We start from the raw sequence: 22381 nt of genomic DNA, 5'->3' as shown, positions 1-22381 counted from the left end.
ACACAAAACCTTCGAGATAATCTTATAACCAACATTGCAAAGACTTATCGGCCGTAATTCCGTCATCCTTGTGGGTCTCTCTACTTTCGGAATCATACAAATATTAGTCATGTTTAAACGTGGATCCATATTTCCTGTAAGAAGAAAATTATTCACCATCTCAACCACATCCCTCTTAATTATATGCCAGGAGTGCTGGAAGAAAAGAGCTGTCATCCCATCCGGTCCTGGCGCTTTCTCTGGATGCATCATAAATAAAGCTTGTCGGACCTCTTCCTCAGTTGCCATTCTCAGCAATATTTGATTCATTTGGGGAGAAATAGATGGTGTTATCTCCTCCAAAAAAACTATCAAATTCCGTTGGATCCATGGTCGTGAACAGACTCTCAAAATAATCAACCGCCACCTTCTCAACCCCTTTCTCATCCGTTATCCAGTTACCTGTTTCATCATGAAGACCCACTATTTTGTTACGAACCCTACGCTGCTTCGTCAAAGCATGGTAAAATTTAGTATTTAGATCTCCAGATGAGTACCACATATTCCTGCTTTTCTGATGCCAATATTCCTCCTCATCCTTATAAGCCTCCTGCAATTTCCTAGAAACCTCAATAATCTCTTCTTGTGATCGATTATTATCCATTTGCACTTCCTCAAGTGCCTGTTGAAGCTCCTGAATTTTATCTTTTCCATATGGTTGATTATCTTTACGCCATGAAGATATTTCATGACGACAATTAGTAATTTTGGTAACAAGATCTCATAGATTTCCTTCCTGACTCTCCGTCCATCCTGTTACAATAGACTCCATAAGACCCTCTTGGCCAATCCATCTTTTGTCAAATCTAAATTGCCCCCTTCTTTTCCTTGTAAATTTATCCTCTAAGAAAGCCACCAGTGGGCGATGGTCAGATCCCACCATCTTTAGATACTCTGTATAGGAACATGGGAAAAGCGTATGCCATTCTTCATTTGCCAAAGCTCGATCCAAACGACATCTGACCGTCACTGCTCCTTTCCCTTTGCCCCTTCTTCCTTGCCAAGACATTGTATTTCCTCGAGCCGGAAATTCTAGTAAACCACTATTCCTTATCATATTATTGAAAGGGATGAATGAAGTAGCACAACGAAGAGAACCCCCATCCTTTTCATGATTCCCAGTAATTTCATTTAGATCTCCAATAATAAACCAAGGTTCTGAACGTGCCAAACCAAATCGGGTTAGTCTCTCCCATACTTGTTCTCTTAGCTTTGGCACCGGATCCCCATAAACAAAAGTAAGAAAGACTTGTTTTCCTTTAACCACCGCCTCAATATCTATCATTCTATTGCTAGAATAAAGAATCTTCACCTGATACTCATTATAATAAAAAAGAGCTAAACCACCGCTCTTCCCATTAGGATCCACAGTAGTAACACTATCATATCCAAAGTGTGATTGAAACCCTTGTACAAACTCGAAATCCTGTTTCGTTTCAGATAAAAATAAAAAATCCGCTTTGTGTTTATGCCATGTCTCCCGAAGATAACTTATGGTCCAATGACTCCCAAGTCCTCTACAATTCCAGCTTAATATTTTAATATATATAATAACATCTTGTATTGCTCTCTCGAGCCCAAAATTTGGGTTTAAAGATACCCATCCATTTTATGATCCCAATGTAACAGTACCAAGCTCCCATCACTACTGATTCCCAAACAAGCCATTTGGACCCCTTATTCTGATACTTGCATTCCACGCTACATCCGTACAGTCGTTCAAATAATATACTTGACAAATTAATCCTCAAACTCAGAGATGAGACATCCATAATTGTTCCTGCTAATTTATATATTGAGCAGAGGCGTATCAAAATCTTACATTTAGTTATTTCCTGTAAGGGAATCAAAAAACCTCGCATCCTCACATTCCAAATCGCCTTCAGACGTATGAAATTTGAAACCACTCCACTTCCAAATTTCCAAGTATTCCTCATAGACCAAATTACATATACCAAAGAAATAATAACTTGCATAATACACGCATAATCAAATACATTATGGTTGGTTTCTAAATGTACTTGGCCTTTGATTTCAACTACCATATGATCTAATAATCCACAGATGGCTCCGCACCGCCGAGGTCGTAAAGCTTTTTCTGCGCTCCTGATTACATCTTGAACCCGCAAGCTCCTTATACTTTCTAGCTCCCACCAAAAAAATACCATGATTACTAGACCCTGCCTATTCAACAATATAAATAAACATAACCACCGACTCAAGATCAAACCGTTAATCCACCATCCTCCGTTAATCCACCAACCTCTGTTCCCATAAAATAATCTACATACATATCTAACAAATTCCCTCTCTTCAAAAGACTTCGATACAGTAAGAAAGTAATTAACAAAAGAGCACCCATTATGTCCACAATTCCAACTCCTCCTCCACAAAACCTCTTTGCCACATATCATCAAAACGTATTTTTGAATAGAACACCAGGAACACAATAAACCAATCTTATTCCAATACTTAATAAGAAGCAAGAGAAACAGAACAATGATTACTACCCCCAAACCCATGAAACCAAATAAAACTTCAAAGAAAAGTAACTTTAATGATATAATGAAAGCGCCACCCCCATAAACCAATCCTTTATTCGTACTCTCATTGTAAATGAGGTTTGATCCATAACCTTAGAACTTTAAGTTAACCGGCTTCGGGATTGAAGGTCCCTTGCTCTCCGGTGGTTTGGTATTGTCTCCATGACGAGTCCCGACCTTAGCTGCAATTTTCTTCCTTGGTGAAAGAAGCGCAGACGCCATTCTCATTTTAGTACTACCCGCAGTGCTGCTGTTGGGCTTAAATAACCTCTTACGATGACTCTGTCTCATCGCCATTTCCCTTGCCCCCAACTCTGTATTGATGTTCGCATCACCAGCCACCGGTTCTTCCGCATTCTGAAGAATAACATTCTCTACCTGAGCCTCAGAAGCTTGCTCAAACTCCTCTTCTGAAAGAGTTTGAAACTCTTCCTCTGCCTCCAAGTCGACACCACTCGCCATCATCGTCGCATTAATAGCATCAATTTCCATCTCAATATCGTCAAAAGTCTCATCATGTTTCTCCATCATTCCTTGCACTGCAAGTAAACTCCTCTCCTCCTCCATAGCCTCCACGACCACCTCCGATCCTTCCGCCTGTATCTTAGCAAGTTCCATTTGAAATTCTGCAGACGGTAGTGCTGCAGCAGCATCTCCATTCAGCGTGATCTCGCCTTCTTCACGTGCTACCTGAGGTACATCCTGCTGCTGCCCCTGATCCTCTCTTCGTTGCAGTGGATATGTCCTAGACGACACCCCTTGAGTACCAGAGCCCACAACTGGAACAGCTTCTCGGTATGTAGTTTTAACCCGTGAACCCTCCCCATTACCTCTGTAGTTTCCGTAATGGTTATAAGGTCTCCTGTTGCCCCGCTCTGGCACCTTCACCCACTTAGAATCAGGTGCCTCCCCCATCTTACCCTTACCCTTTCCATAATACTCCTTACTGTCTCTTTCTCTGTTCTGTTGGCCCGTATTGCCGTTAATGACCACGCCCTTATAGCTACGAGCTCGCTCTTCATGTTTTGCGCCATCAGTCCATCCCCCATTTCCTTCTCTATTCTCCCTCCTTCTTTCTGGTTCCGCCTTTGTGTTCTTCTCATCAAGAGGGCATATCTCCTCCTTGTGACAAAGACTCCCACAGCCCTTGCAATAACCGAAGAGCTTCTCGTAGCGCAGAGATACCACCACCTCCTCCTCCTCGTAGAATTCTCCTCCTTTGAAGTCTATCGTCGTTTCAAAGCATAGTTCTTTGAAAGCGTCAATCACAACTTGAACTCGGTTTTGGACCACATCTACATCTACCACTCTCCCCAAAGCACCACCAATACTCTCCAATGTAGGAGCGGTCCTAAATTCAAGGGGAAGACCAAAAACTCTGATCCAAAACGGGATCTCAGAAGGGAAATCCTTGAGTTGCTTTGGTTGCCACCTCGCCAATGCCAGCATCCAGTAGTCGAAATGATATGGTTGTTGCCTCAACACAGCTTCAAGTTCCTCCTCCGTCATGAAGTCAAACTGAAACTTGCCAAAGCCCAAGTCACTACCCGTAACCCTTTCTTCCAATTTCCAAATCTTTGGAAGATTTGTAAACAAAGCCTTCATCTCTTGTTCCACGTGATTCATGCACCTTCCAATCAGAGTTTTGGAATAGGTCCTGATAAGCGCAGAGTTGTCGAAATGCGCCACGGAAATCTTCAACCTCTTACGCTTGTCGTCACCGTTCCTCTGCTCCTCACCATGACTCAACAAATTACTCTGCGCCATAAAATCACCACAAAGAAAGGTCTTTAGATCTTTAATATAACAAGATGAAAGAAGAATGATATTCCAACGAAAGGTGCCTTTCATCTTATTATATTGTTCCCAATTTTCCATATTCTCATTCCTACAATAAAATCCCACGATCCCGTATCCCTGTAAATTGATATCAACCAATCTTGCTTTCTCCAAAAACCGTAAACCCCATATCCACCATTGATAATTGAGATCACTCCCAATTAAATAAAAGCAAGAGACGAAAGGATCGCAATCCATTATACAACCTGTATTGATTGAGTAATCTGTCGTAGTGGTAACCGAAATCCATCGCCCTTCGATCCAAATCTTTATTTTCCTTAAAATTCCGCCTATCCCCTTTCTAAAACCTAAATCGAATCTCCATCGACCCGAGATACAGCCCTGATACGCCATATCACAATCTTGATCATGCCCGAACGTAACGATCCAATCTCCTGCTCCAATCCCAGGCTCCCATCTTCGCGAAATCATCGTACCCTAGATCTCCCGTTTCATCGCCGCTAGTTATTGTTTTTAATTTTTTTTTAGTATTAAACTTTTATAATATAAATTAAAACATTTATATTTATATAGTTTTAAAAAAAAATATTTTACCTTCCTGGAACCGCAAACGCTAGCTGGTTCCAGCTTTTTAATTTTAGAGGTTTAGAGCGATTTGTAGTGGTTTATAGTGTTTTTTGTGATTGTTGTTAAACGCTAACAACTACTACCAACCGCAAAAGTTGCGTTTGCGGGTGATAGCAGGGAAACCAGTCATGCTCTAAGAATACCTAAGATCAAAGTCTGCTTAAATTCGTTGAGATCACCAATGATCTACCGAAAACAAGGAACAAATAGAGAACTCTCAATTTTATTCATAAACCCCTCAACTGAATACAAACTTAAGCCTAAATGACTTATACGATAAAATCATAAAATCATAAATAATAAAGATAATTATTTAAATTTAGTATAATTAATAAAATAAACAATAAAATATTTGGACCGCATCACTCATATCTCAGCATGATCAGCTTAATTGCCGATAAGACTCTATGCCTCTGCTTGAATAACACCAAGTTGCCTTCGGTCACACGTGACCGAGGATGATTACCGAACAGGTCTACTCATTGCGACGACATAAATTTAAAGATAGTGATGTCTAAAATTCAGATTAAACGAAACCAAAATATCTTTAAAAGACACGATGATAAGAAGAAAAATTGATGTAAGAGATGCTCTTAAATACAGTAGTATAGATAATTTTCGCAAAAAGATTCGACGAGTAATTGAGGAGACCAAAGAATCACATTTATAGTCTATCATCATTAGAGATAAGTCATCCTTTTCAAAAAACGAGGAACAACATAATCGAAATAAGCGAGATTTTCTTCATACTGAACAAGTAAACATCGATGTTGTCGACTCAGATGGTTTCGAGTTATTCAAAAAACAATTGTCACGAGAGGTGACGGTTCGACGGCTCAAATTCTACACTATTGATCTCGAAAATTATTTAATGGGTTGGGACAACTGTTGAAGCAAAATTTAGCACATAAATCCGGGTCAGTAAAGACTAGATGAAGCCCGGCTATTTGAACCAAAGGGCTACCTCAAAAATCGAGATAACCAGATTTGATTCTAACCGATGACTATACCAAGATCACTTCGTGGTCAAACGGTTACGCAACAAGCAGAGATCTCCAGAGCAGCACGTCACGTGCATCATAAATACGCGGAGTCGTTGAAACGAGCTAAAGTGATATAAAGGTAAGCCAAAACCATTATTTGATACACCTTTTGACTTACTCACTTGAGACATAGAGAATACTCTCTACATGTTGTATTATCTTGTGCTTTGTTTTTTGTATTCACCCTATTCAATGTCAATAATATCACTCCAATTCAACACAAATTGTTCTAGAAATCTACTCACAAAGATCGTTTCCTGAAACCTTAGTTTATACACATTAAAATAAATTTTGGTTACAGATTTTAACTCCTACAGTTACATGCCTTACCAAATTATGTTGTAGGAAAATGAGCATAACGGTGTTGCACCTATGAATTTCATGTTTCTATAACATAAGACACATACACATGTTCCACACCAAGACTGACTTTACGCATGATAATGTTTAATTAAATGGATATATCTCAGTTTGATCCAAAAAATAAGGATATATCTCAAGAGTCTTGTTGGAAATTACATTTAGAAACAAACAAGGCAATTATCAAACAGAAACTACAGTACGGGCGTTTACAACAAAACTGCTTTCTTTTTGGGTTCAAGAACTTGAGGGTCTATGTCGATCCCCAGGTTAGCTGCAGTTCCTGCAATGATTCTCATAGCGGATTCAATGGTCGTGCAGTTCAGATCAGGAAGCTTCTCTGCTGCGATTGTACGATTGTTATCGTCCCAACTTTATCTTGCTTTGGATCTTTCGATCCCTTCTCAACACCTGTTTCCACAACTCAGCAAATGTCAAACAACGCAGGAAGAGAGACAAAGAAATAGTGCAGATGCCACCCCTCATACCCTCATATAGTTTATCTCTATCATAAAACATATGGTGCACATGGATTTCTTGCTAATTTATTCTATCGTTTGAGTAGAAGCTCGAGTAATGATCAAACAAAACTAGTAAGACAAAGGGGATAGTGTAGAAAATTTCACAAAACATATTTGATATACATGATTTCCTTGCCAATTGTTCTTGTACAACACTTGTATAATTAACGAGGAGTAAAAGCAAAACTCAAGCTATTCAGCTTTGCAAAACCAAACACCTTAAGATGGTTTTTTGTAAAATAAATCCACATTCATTGGTCACTATAATACATTGTGGTGGAGAGAGGAATATTCACCAGCAGCCTTAAGCAACAAACCCAGAGCAGGCGAGGTCTTGACGATAAAGGTGAAGCTCTTATCCTGCAACCATATACATATAAAAAAAAATCAATGAAACCCCCCCCCATAGATTATGGTACAGTAAAAACTCTATAAATTAAAACTCGGGTTCGAATCCCGCTGGCCACCGTCGATTAAAATGGGGTGAAAAAGGCGGCCCTCCGGGATGCCTTCTGCGGAGGTGTACTTAGGCGCTAGTCGGGTTCCCTCCGGGGTGTCCGGATTACCTGGATTATCAAAAAAAAAACTCTATAAATTAATAATACTGGAAATATGGTATTTAAATAATTTATAGAATTATTAATTTACAAAAACTTTTCTTTTTAGATTTTAATGTAAATTTTAGAAAATTAAAACTTTTATTATTTATTGTATTATTTGGTGCATATGAATTATGTTTCATAAAATTTAAATGTTGTTTTAAAAATAATTTTACTAAATGTTATCAAAAATATATCAAAATGAATAAAAAAAACAGAGATGAATTTTATTGTGAATATAAAATAAGCAATTCGATTTTTGTTTTTGCTTGTATAAATTATTAATTAATGATTTTTGTGAGATCATATATTTACATAAGATTTTCTAAAAATATTATCTTATTATTTTATCAATTTGTCATATATTGAACCGACCCAAGTCGAGATCGAAGAAATTTATTAACTTACAGAGTTTATTAATTTATCGAGTATTAATTTATAGAGTTTCTACTATCTTTGGTGAATTATTTTGACCATCTCCATCGATAATAAATTCAGGAATACCTCAAAACAAAAAAACAATTATTGTTTGAAAATAATATAGTTACAGATTATTTTTTACTGAAAAAATAAAATACAATTATTTATGAAATATATCAAATAGAATTTAATGGATATCTCAAAAAAAAAAAAAAACATTTGATTTGTGAACCGCTTTTCACTTCATATTTTCAATTAGTTAGAGATCCACTTAAAACCTAGTAATACAAAAGTTTTCAGCTCTGTTTTAAACATGAGGAGCTATATTTTTTTCATAAATTAATAGTTTTAGAACTATAATATATCACTAATTAGAAGAAATATTATCATTTAGATTAATATACTTATCAGAATTAAAAAAAATAACAGTTATTTTTATAGTCTTAAATATTGATTAAAATTTATAAATTTAATTGTTATTTTATTCTTATTAGGTTATCTTGTATTTTAGGATATATACAATTAACTACTTCAGAGCATACAAATGAACATATTCTGAAAAATTAAAATTGATGGAAGAGGATTTAGGATTTAGGATTTATTTGCTCAAATAGGAACAAGATAATACTTATGGTTAGAACAAATATGAACAAAATTTACGATTTGCATATGCAAGAGAAAACTGGTGAAAGCTGTCTTCAGAGGTCTGTTGTATAAGAACGTGATCTGCGCAAATAGTTAGAACAAATAAGAACAAGAAATAAAAAAACGTTTATATTTTATCCTTTATGAAAGAAATCCTTACTAGGAATACGATTAGGGTGAGCGATTGGAGGAAGAATCAAATTAAGAACCAGCAGATCTGGAGATTAGAAAGAAAAAAAAATTTAAACAAAGATTGATGGATGAGGAATTATTGAGAACAGAAAATTACCAAGAAACGGAGGAACATAACCAACAATAGGAACAAATGGAACAAAGGTGGGTGGAACACCATAGGCTTGAGGGGCTTGAACACTGGGGGCTTGAGGAGATTGAAGTCCTTGAAAACCGGGGGTTTGAGGGACTTGAAAACCGGGGGCTTAAGAGACTTGAAGAACTTGAAAACCGGGGCCTTGTGGGGATTGAAAACCGGGGGTAAAACCAGGGGATTGAGAAGTTTGAAAATCGGGGGCTTGAGGGGCTTGAAAACCGGAGGCTTGAGGGGCTTGAATACCGAGGACTTGAACACCGGATGGAACAACACCTCCTTGCTCACCTACTTAAGCATCTGAATTTTTTTAAAAAAAAAGAAATATATAAACACTAGCATAATACTGATGATAACACTAATGAATAATAGATTTGAGACATAGAAACTTACTCTATGGGGCATTGACAAAGTCCAATTCTCTGAGGTTAATCAGGATGCAGTGTCCCTGTATTCTATCTCCTCCTCCGGCAAGTTGAACATAGGTGAGCGGAACTCGCATTTCGATACTAATAAATTTTGGATCCGTTTTTGGTGACGGCTTGAATCGTTTACCTCTTTTTCCTTTACAATATTAGGTCATTTGACACTGGGCTAACTGGCCTAAGATTGAATGGGATGAGAGAATTCATAAAATATTTCATATGTATTTTATTTTCTTTAAAATTATAAAAATACTATTCATAATTTTTTTTAAAAACATATATTTAATAAAATATACATTTCAAAGTTTTTTTAGCATATACCCCTGGTGGGAGCTCCTTTATTCATTACTTGACAAACGTTGAAGAGTGACAAACGCTGGGCGTTTCTGTATGTAGTATGTAGAGTACTATGGTGTTGGACATGCGTTGGTTTAGAGTATACAAATGAACATATTTTGAAAAAGAAAAAAAATTAATGGAAGAGGATTTAGGATTCCTTTCCTCGGACTAATAAGAACAAGATAATACATGTGGATAGAACAAATAAGAACAAAACTTATGATCTGCATCTGCAAGAGAAAACTGGTGAAAGCTGTCTTCGGCGGTCCGTTGTATAAGAACGTGATCTGCACAAATGATTAGAACAAATAAGAACAAGAAATACAAAATTTTATTTTATCATTTATGAAAAAATCCTTACTAGGAATACAATTAGGATGAGCGATTGGAGGAAGAATGAAATTAGGAACACGCAAATTTGGAGATTATAAAGAAAAAAATTTAAACAAAGATGGATGGATGAGGAATGGTTGAGAACATAAATTTACCAGGAAACGGAGGAAAGTAAACAACAATAGGAACAAAGGGAAAAAAGGCAGGTGGAACAACAGGTGGAACACCGGGAACTTGAAGGGATTGATCATTGGGGGCTTGAGGAGCTTGAACACCGGGGGCTTGAAGGGCTTGAGTGGATTGAAAACTGGGGGCTTGAGGGGCTTGAGCTGCTTGGACACCAGGGGTTGAACCCCCCCCCCCCGGGTGGAACAACACCTCCTTGGGCACCTACGTGAGCATCTGAATTTCAAAAAAGAAAAAAATAAACACTAGGATAATACTGATGATAACACTAATGGATAATGGATTTGAGAAATAGAAACTTACTCTATGGAGCATTGATAATGGCCAGTTCTCTTAGGTTAATCAGAATGTTGTGTCCCTGTATTTTAGCTCCTCCTCCGCATGGTTAACACAAGTAAGTGAAACTCGTATTTCGATACTGATAAAGTTAAATTCCATTTTTGGTGACGGTTTGAATCGATCATCCTTTTTGCCTTTTTATAGGATTAGGTCATTTGACATTGGGCTAAAGGGCCTAAAATTGAATGGGCTAAGAGAGTTTATAAAATATTTTATATGTATTTTATTTTCTTTAAAATTATAAAAATACTATTCAAAATTTTCAAAAAAACATAAAATTAATAAAAAAATTAAATAAATATACATTTCAAAGTTTTTTTTTAACGTATACTACTAGTGGGGGCTCCTTCATTCATTACTTGAAAATGACAAATACTGGGCGTTTCAGTATATAGAGTGTCATGGTTTTGGACAGCCGCTGGTTCAAAGCATACAAATTAACATATTCTGAAAAATTATAATTAATGGAAGAGGATTTAGGATTCCTTTCCTCAAACAACTAAGAACAAGATAATACATATGGATAGAACAAATAAGAACAAAACTTGTGATATGCATCTGCAAGAGAAAACTGGTGAAAGTTGTCTTCGAAGGTCCGTTGTATAAGAACGTGATATGCACAAATGATTAGAATAAATAAGAACAAGAAAAAATAAAGTTTATTTTATCATTTATGAAAGAAATCTTTATTAGGAATACAATTTGGATGAGCGATTGGAGGAAGAATGAAATTAGGAACCAGCAGATTTGGGGATTAGAAAGAAAAAAAAATAAACAAAGATGGATGGATGAGGAATTGTTGAGAACAGAAAATTACCAGGAAACGGAGGAACATAACCAACAACTGGAACAAAGGGAACAAAGGCGGATGGAACAACAGGTGGAACACCGGGGGGCTTGAGGGGCATGAACACTGGGACCTTGAGGGCTTGAGGGGATCACGGGGCTTGAGAGGCTTGAGGGGCTTGAAAACCGGGGGCTTGAGGGTCTTGAGGAGCTATAAACCTGGGGCTTGAGGGGCTTGAAAATCGGGGTCTTGAGGGGATTGAGAAGTTTGAAAACCGTGGGCTTGAGGGTCTTGAAATTCGGAGGCTTGAGAGGCTTGAAAACCGGGGATTTGAGGGGCTTGAGGAGTTTGAAAACCGTGAGCTTGAGGGGCTTGAAATTCGGAGGCTTGAGGTGCTTGAACACCGTGGGGGTTGAATATTGGGTGGAACAACACCTCCTTGCTCACCTACTTGAGCATCTGAGTTTCAAAAAAGAAAAATATAAACACTAGGAGAATACCGATGATAACACTAATGGATAATCGATTTGAGAAATAAAAATTTACTCTACGGAGCATTGACAAAGGCCAGTTCTCTTAAGTTAATCAGAATGTTGTGTCTTTGTATTCTAGCTCCTCCTCCGGCATGTTGAACACAGGTGAGGGGAACTCGTATATCGATACTGATAAAGTTTGGATTAATTTTGGTGACGGCTTGAATCGATTACCCCTTTTGCCTTTTTATAGTATTATGTCATTTGATCTTAGGCTAACAGGCCTAAGATTGAATGGGCTAAGATAGTTTATAAAAGATTTTATATGTATTTTAAATTATAAAATTACTATTCATATACCACTGGTGGGTGCTTCTTCATTCATTACTTGAAAAGTGACAAACAATGGGCGTTTCAGTATGTAGAGTGCCACAGTGTTATATAAGTGCTAGTTCAGATCATGCAAATGAACATATTCTGAAAATTTAAAATTATCGGAAGAGGATTTAGGATTCCTTTGGTCGAACAAATAAGAACAAGATAATAGTTATGGTTAGAACAAATGAGAACAAAAGTTACGATATGCATCTGCAAGAGAAAACATGTGAAAGCTGTCTTCGACGGTCCGTTGTATAAGAACATGATCTGCACAAATGGTTAGAACAAATAAAAACAAGAAAAGTACAAAAGATTATTTTATCATTTTTGAAACAAATCCTTACTAGGAATACGATTAGGATGAGCGATTGGAGGAAGAATGAAATTAGAAACCATCAAATCTGGATATAAGAAATAAAAAAATTTAGACAAAGATGGATGGATGAGGAATTGTTGAGAACATAAAATTACCAGGAAACGGAGGAACATAACCAATAATAGGAACAAAGGGAACAAATGTGAGTGGAACAGTGAGGGTTTGAGGGGCTTGAGTTGAGGGGCTTGAAAACAGGGGGCTTGAGGGGCTTGAAAATCGGGGGATTGAGGGGTTGAAAACCGGGGGCTTGGGGGGATTGAAAACCTGGGGCTTGAGGGGCTTGAAAACAGGGGCTTGTGGGGCTTGCGGAGCTTGAAAATCGGAGGCCTGAGGGGCTTGAAAACCATAGGCTTGAGGGTATTGAGGTGCTTGAACACCGGGTGGAACAACACCTCCTTGCTCACCTACTTAAGCATCTGAATTTCAAAAAGGAAAAATATAAACAATAGGATAATACTTAGAAATAGATTCTTCCTCTATGGAGCATTGACAACTGCCAGTTTTTTTAGGTTAATCAGAATGATGTGTCCCTGTATTCTAGTTCCTCCTCCGGCATGGTTAACACAGGTAAGCGGAACTCATATTTCGATACTGATAAAGTTTGGTTCCATTTTTTGTGACAGTTTGAATCGATTATCCTTTTTGCTTTTTTATAGTATTAGGTCAATTGACGTTTGGCTAACATGCTATTATTGAATGTGCTAAGAAAGTTTATAAAATATTTTATATGTATCTTATTTTCTTTAAAATAATAAAAATACTATTCATAATTTAAAAAAAAAACATAAATTTAATTAAAAAATGTTAACAAAATATACATTTTAATGTTTTTTAAAATATACATTTTAAAGTTTCAAATTATTGTTTTTGTCCTATAACCTATAAAATTGTTAAGCTAACCTTAAATCATGAATCTAATCCTCCAAAATCAAAGATTCAATAGCAGAAGGAATGAAGCAGAAACAAACGTCGACTATTTTAAATATAAATAATCAAATAATACTTTGTAACGTCGAACTTTTTTTTTGTTTTAACTAGTTGAATAAATTCACACTAAATACTTTATGTTACTTTTTTCTTCTTTTCAATCTCTCAATTGCAACCATTGTAACTGATTTTATTATACGAAACTTAAATTTTTTTTTTCTTACTTTTTATTTGTCAGATACTTGTTGAGAAGTCATCGTTATTAATTAATGCTCATAGAGATTCTCATGAGAAATTCCCATTACATTTGTCAATTTATGACTATTTCAATATTCTTAAAATATTTAAAAGTTAACTAAATAATAAAAGTTTATAAACTACGGTAAAACCTCTATAAATTAATAATGTTGGGACTACACCAAAACTATAAATTTTTTTATTAATTTATAAAGATATTAATTTATCGATATACTAATTGAACCAAAAACTCAATTTGTGACTATAAAATTATATTATTTTATGAAGATTTTTAGTGTATATTAACTTATGGTGCATTAATTTAAAGAGGTTATACTGTATTAGTATTATTTAGATTACATAACCCACTTTAGAACTTTATTCATTGAAGTTGATCTATTATGACAAGCTGTTTTAAGTTTTTTGATATCCGTTAACTTTATAAAACAGAAACTGAAATCAAATTTTATTATTATTCACTTATAAAGTTGTTCAAAACTCAAAAGTAACTTTTTGGACAGTGTGGAAAATATAGAAAAAGAGAATTTAAACTTTTTTTATAAAATAAAAACTGAAGATAGAAAATATTGTTCAAATAACTAAAACGGATGTGAATCAATGATAATAAATGCAACTAAATCCAATAAATACACTAGGTATGAACGTTTGGGTAGCCGTTCGGGTTCAAATTGAGTATTCGGATTTCGATTATAATTTGTAATACATCATAAACTCCATTCTAGTAAATTTACAAATAAGGGGCGCATTTGAATATAGAACATCTATTCTCATTCTAATTTGTATCACATCCTAAAACCCATAAAGTAACCATATCGTTCGCGTTCGGATAATTTTGGTTTGATTTGAGTTATGCTGAAGTAAAATACATAACTAAAATTCTAAACATAAGAAATTTAATACTTAAACTGAATAAAAAAGTATTCAACACATATAATATTCGACCAAATAGTAACATTCGAAAGTTTATAACAATAAAATACTTAATAATGATCATTATAATCCAAAATAATAAAAATTTGTATAACTTGTATATGTGTTTGGTTTAGTTCAGATTATGTTTCAGTTATCATGTAAAACCGAAATGAACCCGTATCCAAAATATCACAATATGAAATCCGGCTTATTTGCTTGATCCGATACCTTTATTTTGGGTCGGGTTCGGGTTTTGGTTTTGGGTTTATGCCCAGACCTAGAATACACATACAATTCTCAAATTCAGTATCCCCTTTATGGACTACTCAAGACATGTTACAATTAATGGTTAACCTGGATCCTAATATCCACACTAGGTATTGATAGTGGTTGTTTGTAAAAGATGACGGAAGAAAATAATGTTGGCAACTATATCTTTAGAACACAACAATTTAATTAGATGATGGTCGACAAAACTGTTCTTTATTGATTGAAATACAAAGGTTATGATAAATGAAATGATAATGACTAAGAAGAACTAAGACAATAGTATTGAGAGTCAGAGGTCGAGGAGGTCGAGCGTGTAATGTGTAGTGTCTAGGGTTTCGAATGTCCCTTCCCTCTTCCTTCGTTTCTTCCTTTATAGTCGCTCTCCTCCAAGATCATCTCAACTCCTTCCGCCAATCTCGGCTCTCCTGGTCTTGACCAAGTCGCACTCGTCGTTCCATCTCGGTGATGGGCATATTCGGGCCGTACCAGTTATTGGCCCCAGCAATTGTTCCCCACCATTTTGAGTGGAGGGCCAACATAAAAAAGTGTGATTACCTCTGCCTTAATTCTTGCTTGGAGTGCTTGTCTTGATCGAGATGAGCCCATGATTCTTTGACAAGTGTCGATCTCTGCTGCCTATGACTTTAATTCGCCGTAATAGTTGCTTCTTCGCCACGCGGTCGATAAAGTTCGAAGGGATAATCTTCATCATTATTTTTTAGGGGTGGGCGTTCGGGTACCCATTCGGGTTCGGTTCGGGTCTATTCGGGTTTCGGGTTTTCGGGTTCAAAGATTTCAGCCCCATTCGGGTATTTCTAAATTTCGGTTCGGGTTCGGTTCGGATCTTTACGGGTTCGGTTCGGGTTCGGATAACCCATTTAAATTATTTTAAAATTTTTAAAATTCATTATATACTTTAAATTTCTCAAAATCTATAAACAAAACAATATATTACATATAAATTTGAATAGCATATGTCAGAGTACCTAAAATTAACATATAAATTGGTTTGGTTTGAATATTTGGATTGAGAATCAATAAGTATTGTTGGTGTTTTGAGTATACTTTAGCTATTTTAGACATGTTACTTTTGACTATTTGTATATATTTATAAGTATTTTGGATAAGTTAAAAGTATCTTATATATTTTGATGTTCTTAATATATATTAAATCTAAAAATAATTAATATATATAGGTATATAAATCAATTTCGGATATAATCAGGTACCCGAAATATTTCGGTTCGGATCGGGTTCGGTTTCGGTTCTCAAAATACCAAAATTTTGAACCCATTCGGATATTTAATCAATTTCGGTTCGGGTTCGATACTACTTTTTCGGATCGGGTTCGGTTCGGTTTTTCGGATCCGGGTTTTTTGCCCAGCCCTAATTTTTGTCCTAAAAAGTGGATATGCCTCCTTGGTATATATATATATATTTTTTTTTATGTTCTTCCAATGGATTTGGAAAGACCAAAAATCCAGCTTAACTGAACTGTTTAGAAAAAATAATTGACAGATTTAGGCATGGGCATTTTAATCTGGACCCGAAGACCCGAACCGGAACCGACCAAAAAATATCCGACCCGGAACCGGACCGAAAATGTACAAGTACCTTTTGGGTCTAAATTTTTTTTACCCGAAAGAACCGGAACCGAAAAGGAACCGACCCGAATAGACCCGGACTCGAAAAGAACCGACCCGAATAGACCCGACCCGATAAGAACCGATTTGTACCCGACTTAAAAACATGTATATCTAAAACTATGATGTTTTTGTGTTCTATTTTATATATATTATTTTATGATTTAGTTGAAATATCTTTTGTGAACAACATTTGTTATTATTTTTTAAACATTTTTTAAGTAATATAAAGCTTTAAAATGTAAAATTTAGAGTTTTAAATTGTTTTATTTTAATTATTAATAGTTTTATTTAAGCTGTTTTGAAAAATTTTAGATATATATGACAAATATTCAACTAAAGTTGATGGAATTGGGTATATCATGTCCTTTTCAGATCCTAAATATCTGAACCCGATCCGGATCCGATATGGACCCGAAAAATTACGAATATTTATGGGTATTTTAATTATAGACCCGAACCGACCCGGACCCGAGAAGAACCGACCCGAACCCGAACCAAAAATTTCTAAGTACCTATTGGGTCTAAATATTTAGGATCCGAAAAGACCTGGACCCGAAAAGAACCGGCCCGAACCCGACCCGAAGACCCGAACGCCCAGGCCTAGACAGATCAATTGCTGGTGGAGACAGGTCTTACCGGCTTCAATCGTCGATGGTTCTTCATGTGATGGTGATGGAGTTCTTGATACAAATTATGGTTACTTCAAAAAGCAACATGAAATTCTATGGAACGATACTCTCTTTAGCTCTATTATTATCAATATAGCAATATAAAAAGTTGTCTTGTTTCGGTGGCTCCTACTGAAGTATTAAAAGAGAGTGACAATCGTTCTCAATTCAGTTTAAAGCGTAGTATTTTTAGATTAATAAGAAGATTATCTCTCTTGAGATTCACCTATTTCAGAAGTAAGTATAGAACTTTTATATGAAAAATATTTAGTTATCCATATGCAAAATAGATGTGTGTTAGTTTAATTTGAATTCCTACTGGTGTACCCATTTTCTATAATAATTTTGTTAGTTTTCATTGTTTAGAACTATTTGTCTATAAAGCTTAATAGCACAATTCCGCGTTTAAAAAAACATATTCTCTATATGAAAATAAGACTTGAATATGTACAAATGGTAACTAATATTGTCTTGTTTTTAATAAGCTTCGAATAAATACATAGGACCCATTTTTACATGGTCAAGTAAAAGACGTAACGAAATTATTAAGAATAATTTAATATTTTGACGATATCTATCTATTTATTAGAAATCTGTTAAATACAATATTTTATATACTTTTTAATCTGAATTATATTGTCACACTTAACTCTAAGGGCATCTCCAATGGAGATAGCAAATAAGATAAGTTAGGAAAAGAAATATGCTGTGACTTATGGAAAAAAATATAAAGGAATTATATGATGTCACACATAACTCTAGATAGTGTTAAAAACTATTATGCTGTAAACCATTGAATCAAATCCAATTCTATATTAGAGTTACTCTATTTTAATGTAAAATATAGAGAAAAACTAGTGTTCCATTGAAGATGGTCTAAATGTTCGTTTCTTAATCCATGCACTTTACGAATATTTTTAAATAATCTTATCAGAAATTTTTAATACGAGTTACTTAACATCACACAATTCAAAACCAATTGATTCCTAGGAAGCGGGTTATTTATCACCTTACATGACCCAACATCAATTGAGCTGAACTTTTTATGTGACATTTACAACATTGGAAAATTACATTATTCTAATATGATGATGTAATGTGTGCTACCATCCAGTGTTAAAAAAAAAATCTAAATATCCTAATATGAGATTATCCTAATGTGAAAAATTACATTATCCTAATGTGAGATTTACAACATTGAAAAATTACATTATCCTAATATGATGATGTAATGTGTGCTACCATCCAGTGTTAAAAAAAATTTAAAATATCTCTGTATATGTTGTTGCCAACTTTTTAAATTGTGCATTATATTTTTCTTAAATTTGAACATCACCATTTCTTCTAATTTGCAACTTTAGAGTTGTTTATAACTTTAGTGCCACAAGTCACAGCATATTTCCTTTCCTAACTTATCTTTTTTTTTTAAATACTGTTTAGGTTCAAGCCATAAGAAGGCAAAGTTCAAATAACCAACTTTAAAAAAAGTTAAATAAACTAAAAGAAATCACCGGTAAGTGACATAAAGAGCTCAAAAGAGCATATAGATAGAAACCGCCAAAGATTGAGATAGGACCAACCAACAGACTGGTTTTTGTACTAATTCTCAAGGCATAAGCTTTACTGACCATCCTCCTCACTGAGTAGTTGTTGCAGCCAAGGGGAACATGACGAGCCAGAGGACTATGATCTCAGATCTCTTACCACTTCCACTCTATTTTGTAAGGGAGAGTAATGCGATGGATACAAGATAGAATCATGAGTTTGAACGAATGGGTCTACAAAGATGATACAAGATAGAATCCCTAACTTATCTAGTTGTCTGATATATTATTTTCTAAATTTAAAAGTCATTGCATTACCTACAAAATCTCCCACATCAGGAGGAATTGAAAAGAACATTACAAAATATACAGTAAAAACTTTATAAATTAATAATGTTGGGACTATAGTTTTTATTAATTTATAGAGTTATTAATTTACAAAAAAAGTTTTTTTTTAGATTTTTGAATATTTTTATTTATAGAATAAGAAAATAGTTGATTTTATTGTATGTACTTTAATCAAATTTTATAAATTCGACTTTCATATTGTTCTATTATATTGTTTGGTGTATATTTTTATGTTTCATAGAATTAAATGTGATTTTAAAAACGATTTCACTAAATATTATCAAAATATATTGAATTGTTAAAAAATAAAAATAATTTCAGTGGGGATATAAAATCAACAATATAATATTTAGTTTGTACTTATATAAAATGTATATAAAGATAAATTATTAATTTATAATTTTAATGGGACCATATATTTACACAGAACTTTCTAAAAAGTTATTATCTTATTATTTTATTTATTTGTTTCATATTTTGAATCAACCAATTCGGAACCAAATAAATTTATTATTAATTTACAGAGTTTCTACTGTATAGGAGAGATGAATTAATCTATTTATCACCAATTGATGATTTTAAGTTAAAAATCTATCTAACTTAACATATTGAATTTTCAATCCGTGATTCTAGAAGTCTTCTAACTTGTTAATCACGTCCGAGCAAGACCATCAAATGAGAACCCTCGCACTGATAGTATTCACATCGATAGTTCCAGGCGAAAACATTTGATCCGTGGTGGGAAACCAGTAAGGTATTCATATATTCGTTTGGTCGAATCTAATGAGCATGTCGCTCCTTACGCTACAGAAGAAAGGACGTTTGTCTTGCGGACAACATTATCATACTCCATATGTCCTATTAATGAAAACACACTCCCTACGTCGCTTTCCTTCAAGGTTACATGCCTTGCCAATTATATTGCAGGAACATGAGCATAATATAAGACACATACACATGTCATGTCTCTGATATCACGCAAGATAATGTTTATATGGATATCTCTCAAGTGTCTTTGTTGGAAATTACATTTAGAAACAAATAAAGCACAGAAACTACAGTGCAGGGTTTTACAACAAAACAGCTTTCTTTTTGGGTTCAAGAACTGGAGGGTCTATGTCGATCCCCATGTTCGCTGCAGTTCCTGCAATGATTCTCATAGCGGATTCAATGGTCGTGCAGTTCAGATCGGGCAGCTTCTCTGCTGCGATTGTGCTAAGCTGGTCTATTGTTATCACCCCAACTTTATCTTGCTTTGGATCTTTCGATCCCTTCTCAACACCTGTTTCCACAACTCAAACGTCAAGCAGGCACAAAACTCACAGGAAGAGAGACAGTGTAGATGGCACAACTCATACCATCATATAGTCTACATCAGAACACATGGTGCACATGATTTGCTTGCTAATTTATTCTATCTTTGAGTAGATGCTCAAGTAACGATCTAACAAAACTAGTAAGACAAAGGACATACATGGTGTTGAAAAATTCACAAAACATTTGGTATACATGATTTTTTATTGCCAATTGTGATCTTCTGCCAAGTTACTATTCAGCTTTGCAGGCCTTAAGATTATCATTTGTAAAAATGCATATTCATTGGTCATTATAATTCACCTGCAGCCTTAAGCAACAAAACCGAAGCAGGCGGGGTCTTGAGGATAAAGGTGAAGCTCTTATCCTGCAACCATATACATATAAACTCCATGAAACACTCTCACTAGTTAAAATGGTGACCAAATATACGAAACTAGGGTAAAAAGTCACATCGAAGACGGTGATTTCGACAGGAATGATGTAACCGGCTTTATCAGCGGTTCTAGCATTATAATCCTTGCAGAAAGCCATAATGTTGACTCCCTTCGAACCAAGGGCCGGACCTACCGGAGGAGCCGGAGTTGCTTTCCCGGCCTCAAGAGCCAGTTTTATAAGCCCCACAACTGCCAAAGGATGAGACAATTGATTGAGCACTGAAATTAACATTTTAAGGAAATGGGTACTGGAAAGCCTGTACCTTTCTTCGCTTTGCCTCCAGGTTTGGGTGGAGCCATGGCGATGACGGTGAGAAATCTCGGGGTTGAGGAGAGAAGTGGGGACTGTCTCTTTCCCAGGAACTGGACTGATACATTTGCTTTGGAGGATAACTTAGCAGAAAGAGAATTTGATTTGGGCTGAAGTGAAGACAAAGCGGAGCTGCAGAGAGTTGATAGAGCAGAAGACGCCATTGAAGGAAGAAGAAGGTTGTGATAGCAGAAGGCGAGTTCTCGGATTGCAAAAAATCCTTATCCACTTTTGAGTTTAAAGTTCTCACTTAATGGGCTTAATAAGTAGGCCTAGAATTCAAGATCTAAAGCCCAGGTTGTGTATAGACATGTGCTGCTTTTTTTGGTAAAAAATGTTAAGATTTCATTACCGGTTTTAAATTTTTTACGGACATTGACAGAGAATACTAATAGCAGATCAACATAAAGAAGACTAACACAAACTCAAACCTAAAGAAACACATGAAATGACATCAAGCACAATTGCAGTACACAAAGGATATAGCGGAGAGGAACATTCGCTTGCCGCAGAATCGACCCGCAGTTATAGTGAGAGCTGGACCCGGTAGAGTTAGGCGTACCCGGTGACCAGTTCTTAATGATCAGATTGTCAAAAACAGCTTGCTAAGCACTCCCACACAGCAAACTTCATGGACAGACAGCTACACTCGAGACCAAGACCACACGCCCCACCAAGTCAAGCTTTATTTGGAGAAGGAACGACCATGAGCCGCCACACGCTATCAGACCTATACCAAAGAGGCAGAGCCAACTACTCCACCAGAAGGCAGAGCGGACCAGGACAGCCCTAGATCAGTCCACAGTCATGTTGACTCCACACGCACCGCCACCGAAAAGGCTTGTTGTGGTTGACAAACCCAGCTCCTCGCCTTCTCGCATACGCCCCTGCTACACAGAACCTGAAACAAACCAAACCGGCTAGGAAACAAAAGCAGCACCATAGAAGCCCCTACGAGAATGGTTGACTGGCCTAAGAAAAGACGCGCCGGAGACCAACGAAACGGTCGGAAGAAACACCGCAACTCCACCGTTTGAGGGACCCTAACGCCTTCAGCCAAGCGGAACATCTCGCCCCTACCGAGAAAATCAAACAGAGGAAGCAGATGAAGAAGCAGAGCTCTCCACAGAACCAGATCTGACACCAGATCTAAGCCACCACCACTCTGTTTGACTAAAGGAACCGCACA

The 22381-nt window shown here is 35.9% G+C and overlaps 2 protein-coding genes and 1 long non-coding RNA gene across 3 annotated transcripts; all 3 read right to left on the bottom strand.

Moving 5' to 3' along the window:
• Positions 1-2482: 2482 nt before the first annotated feature.
• On the bottom strand, positions 2483-5922 carry LOC125587017. The gene is made up of 2 exons (XM_048757090.1): positions 4628-5922; positions 2483-4340 (listed from the first exon to the last, which is right to left on the bottom strand). Exon 2 carries the CDS (start codon positions 4206-4208, stop codon positions 2676-2678), a length of 1533 nt encoding a protein of 510 aa, XP_048613047.1. The 5' UTR covers positions 4209-4340; positions 4628-5922; the 3' UTR covers positions 2483-2675.
• Positions 5923-6646: 724 nt separating this feature from the next.
• Positions 6647-15701, bottom strand: LOC111206388. Its single transcript, XR_002658617.2, has 11 exons — positions 12654-15701; positions 12527-12583; positions 11878-12449; positions 10509-11790; positions 10175-10421; positions 9316-9973; positions 8887-9222; positions 8758-8814; positions 8613-8678; positions 7401-7499; positions 6647-7293 (listed from the first exon to the last, which is right to left on the bottom strand). It is a non-coding gene; the product is annotated as an uncharacterized LOC111206388 (long non-coding RNA).
• A 4404-nt stretch (positions 15702-20105) lies between these two features.
• LOC106376317 (50S ribosomal protein L11, chloroplastic) lies at positions 20106-21442 on the bottom strand. The gene is made up of 4 exons (XM_013816382.3): positions 21146-21442; positions 20899-21071; positions 20749-20812; positions 20106-20413 (listed from the first exon to the last, which is right to left on the bottom strand). The coding sequence occupies exons 1-4, from the start codon at positions 21354-21356 to the stop codon at positions 20202-20204; spliced, it is 660 nt and encodes a 219-aa protein (XP_013671836.1). The 5' UTR covers positions 21357-21442; the 3' UTR covers positions 20106-20201.
• Positions 21443-22381: the final 939 nt, after the last annotated feature.

Source organism: Brassica napus, chromosome C5 (assembly GCF_020379485.1).
Source record: "Brassica napus cultivar Da-Ae chromosome C5, Da-Ae, whole genome shotgun sequence".
Lineage (NCBI taxonomy): Eukaryota > Viridiplantae > Streptophyta > Magnoliopsida > Brassicales > Brassicaceae > Brassica > Brassica napus.
Note: the sequence above shows the minus strand (reverse complement) of the source record. Positions and strands in the feature narration are given on the sequence as shown.

Bases quoted from the DNA above. Each gene is read 5' to 3' on its own strand.
- LOC125587017 (XM_048757090.1), bottom strand. From the start codon at position 4,208: ATGAATCACGTGGAACAAGAGATGAAGGCTTTGTTTACAAATCTTCCA.
- LOC106376317 (XM_013816382.3), bottom strand. From the start codon at position 21,356: ATGGCGTCTTCTGCTCTATCAACTCTCTGCAGCTCCGCTTTGTCTTCA. The intron at 21,072-21,145 runs GTACAGGCTTTC...ATCCTTTGGCAG, and splicing joins TGGAGGCAAAGCGAAGAAAG to TTGTGGGGCTTATAAAACTG. The intron at 20,414-20,748 runs GTGAATTATAAT...TTGTGGAAACAG, and splicing joins TTTGTTGCTTAAGGCTGCAG to GTGTTGAGAAGGGATCGAAA.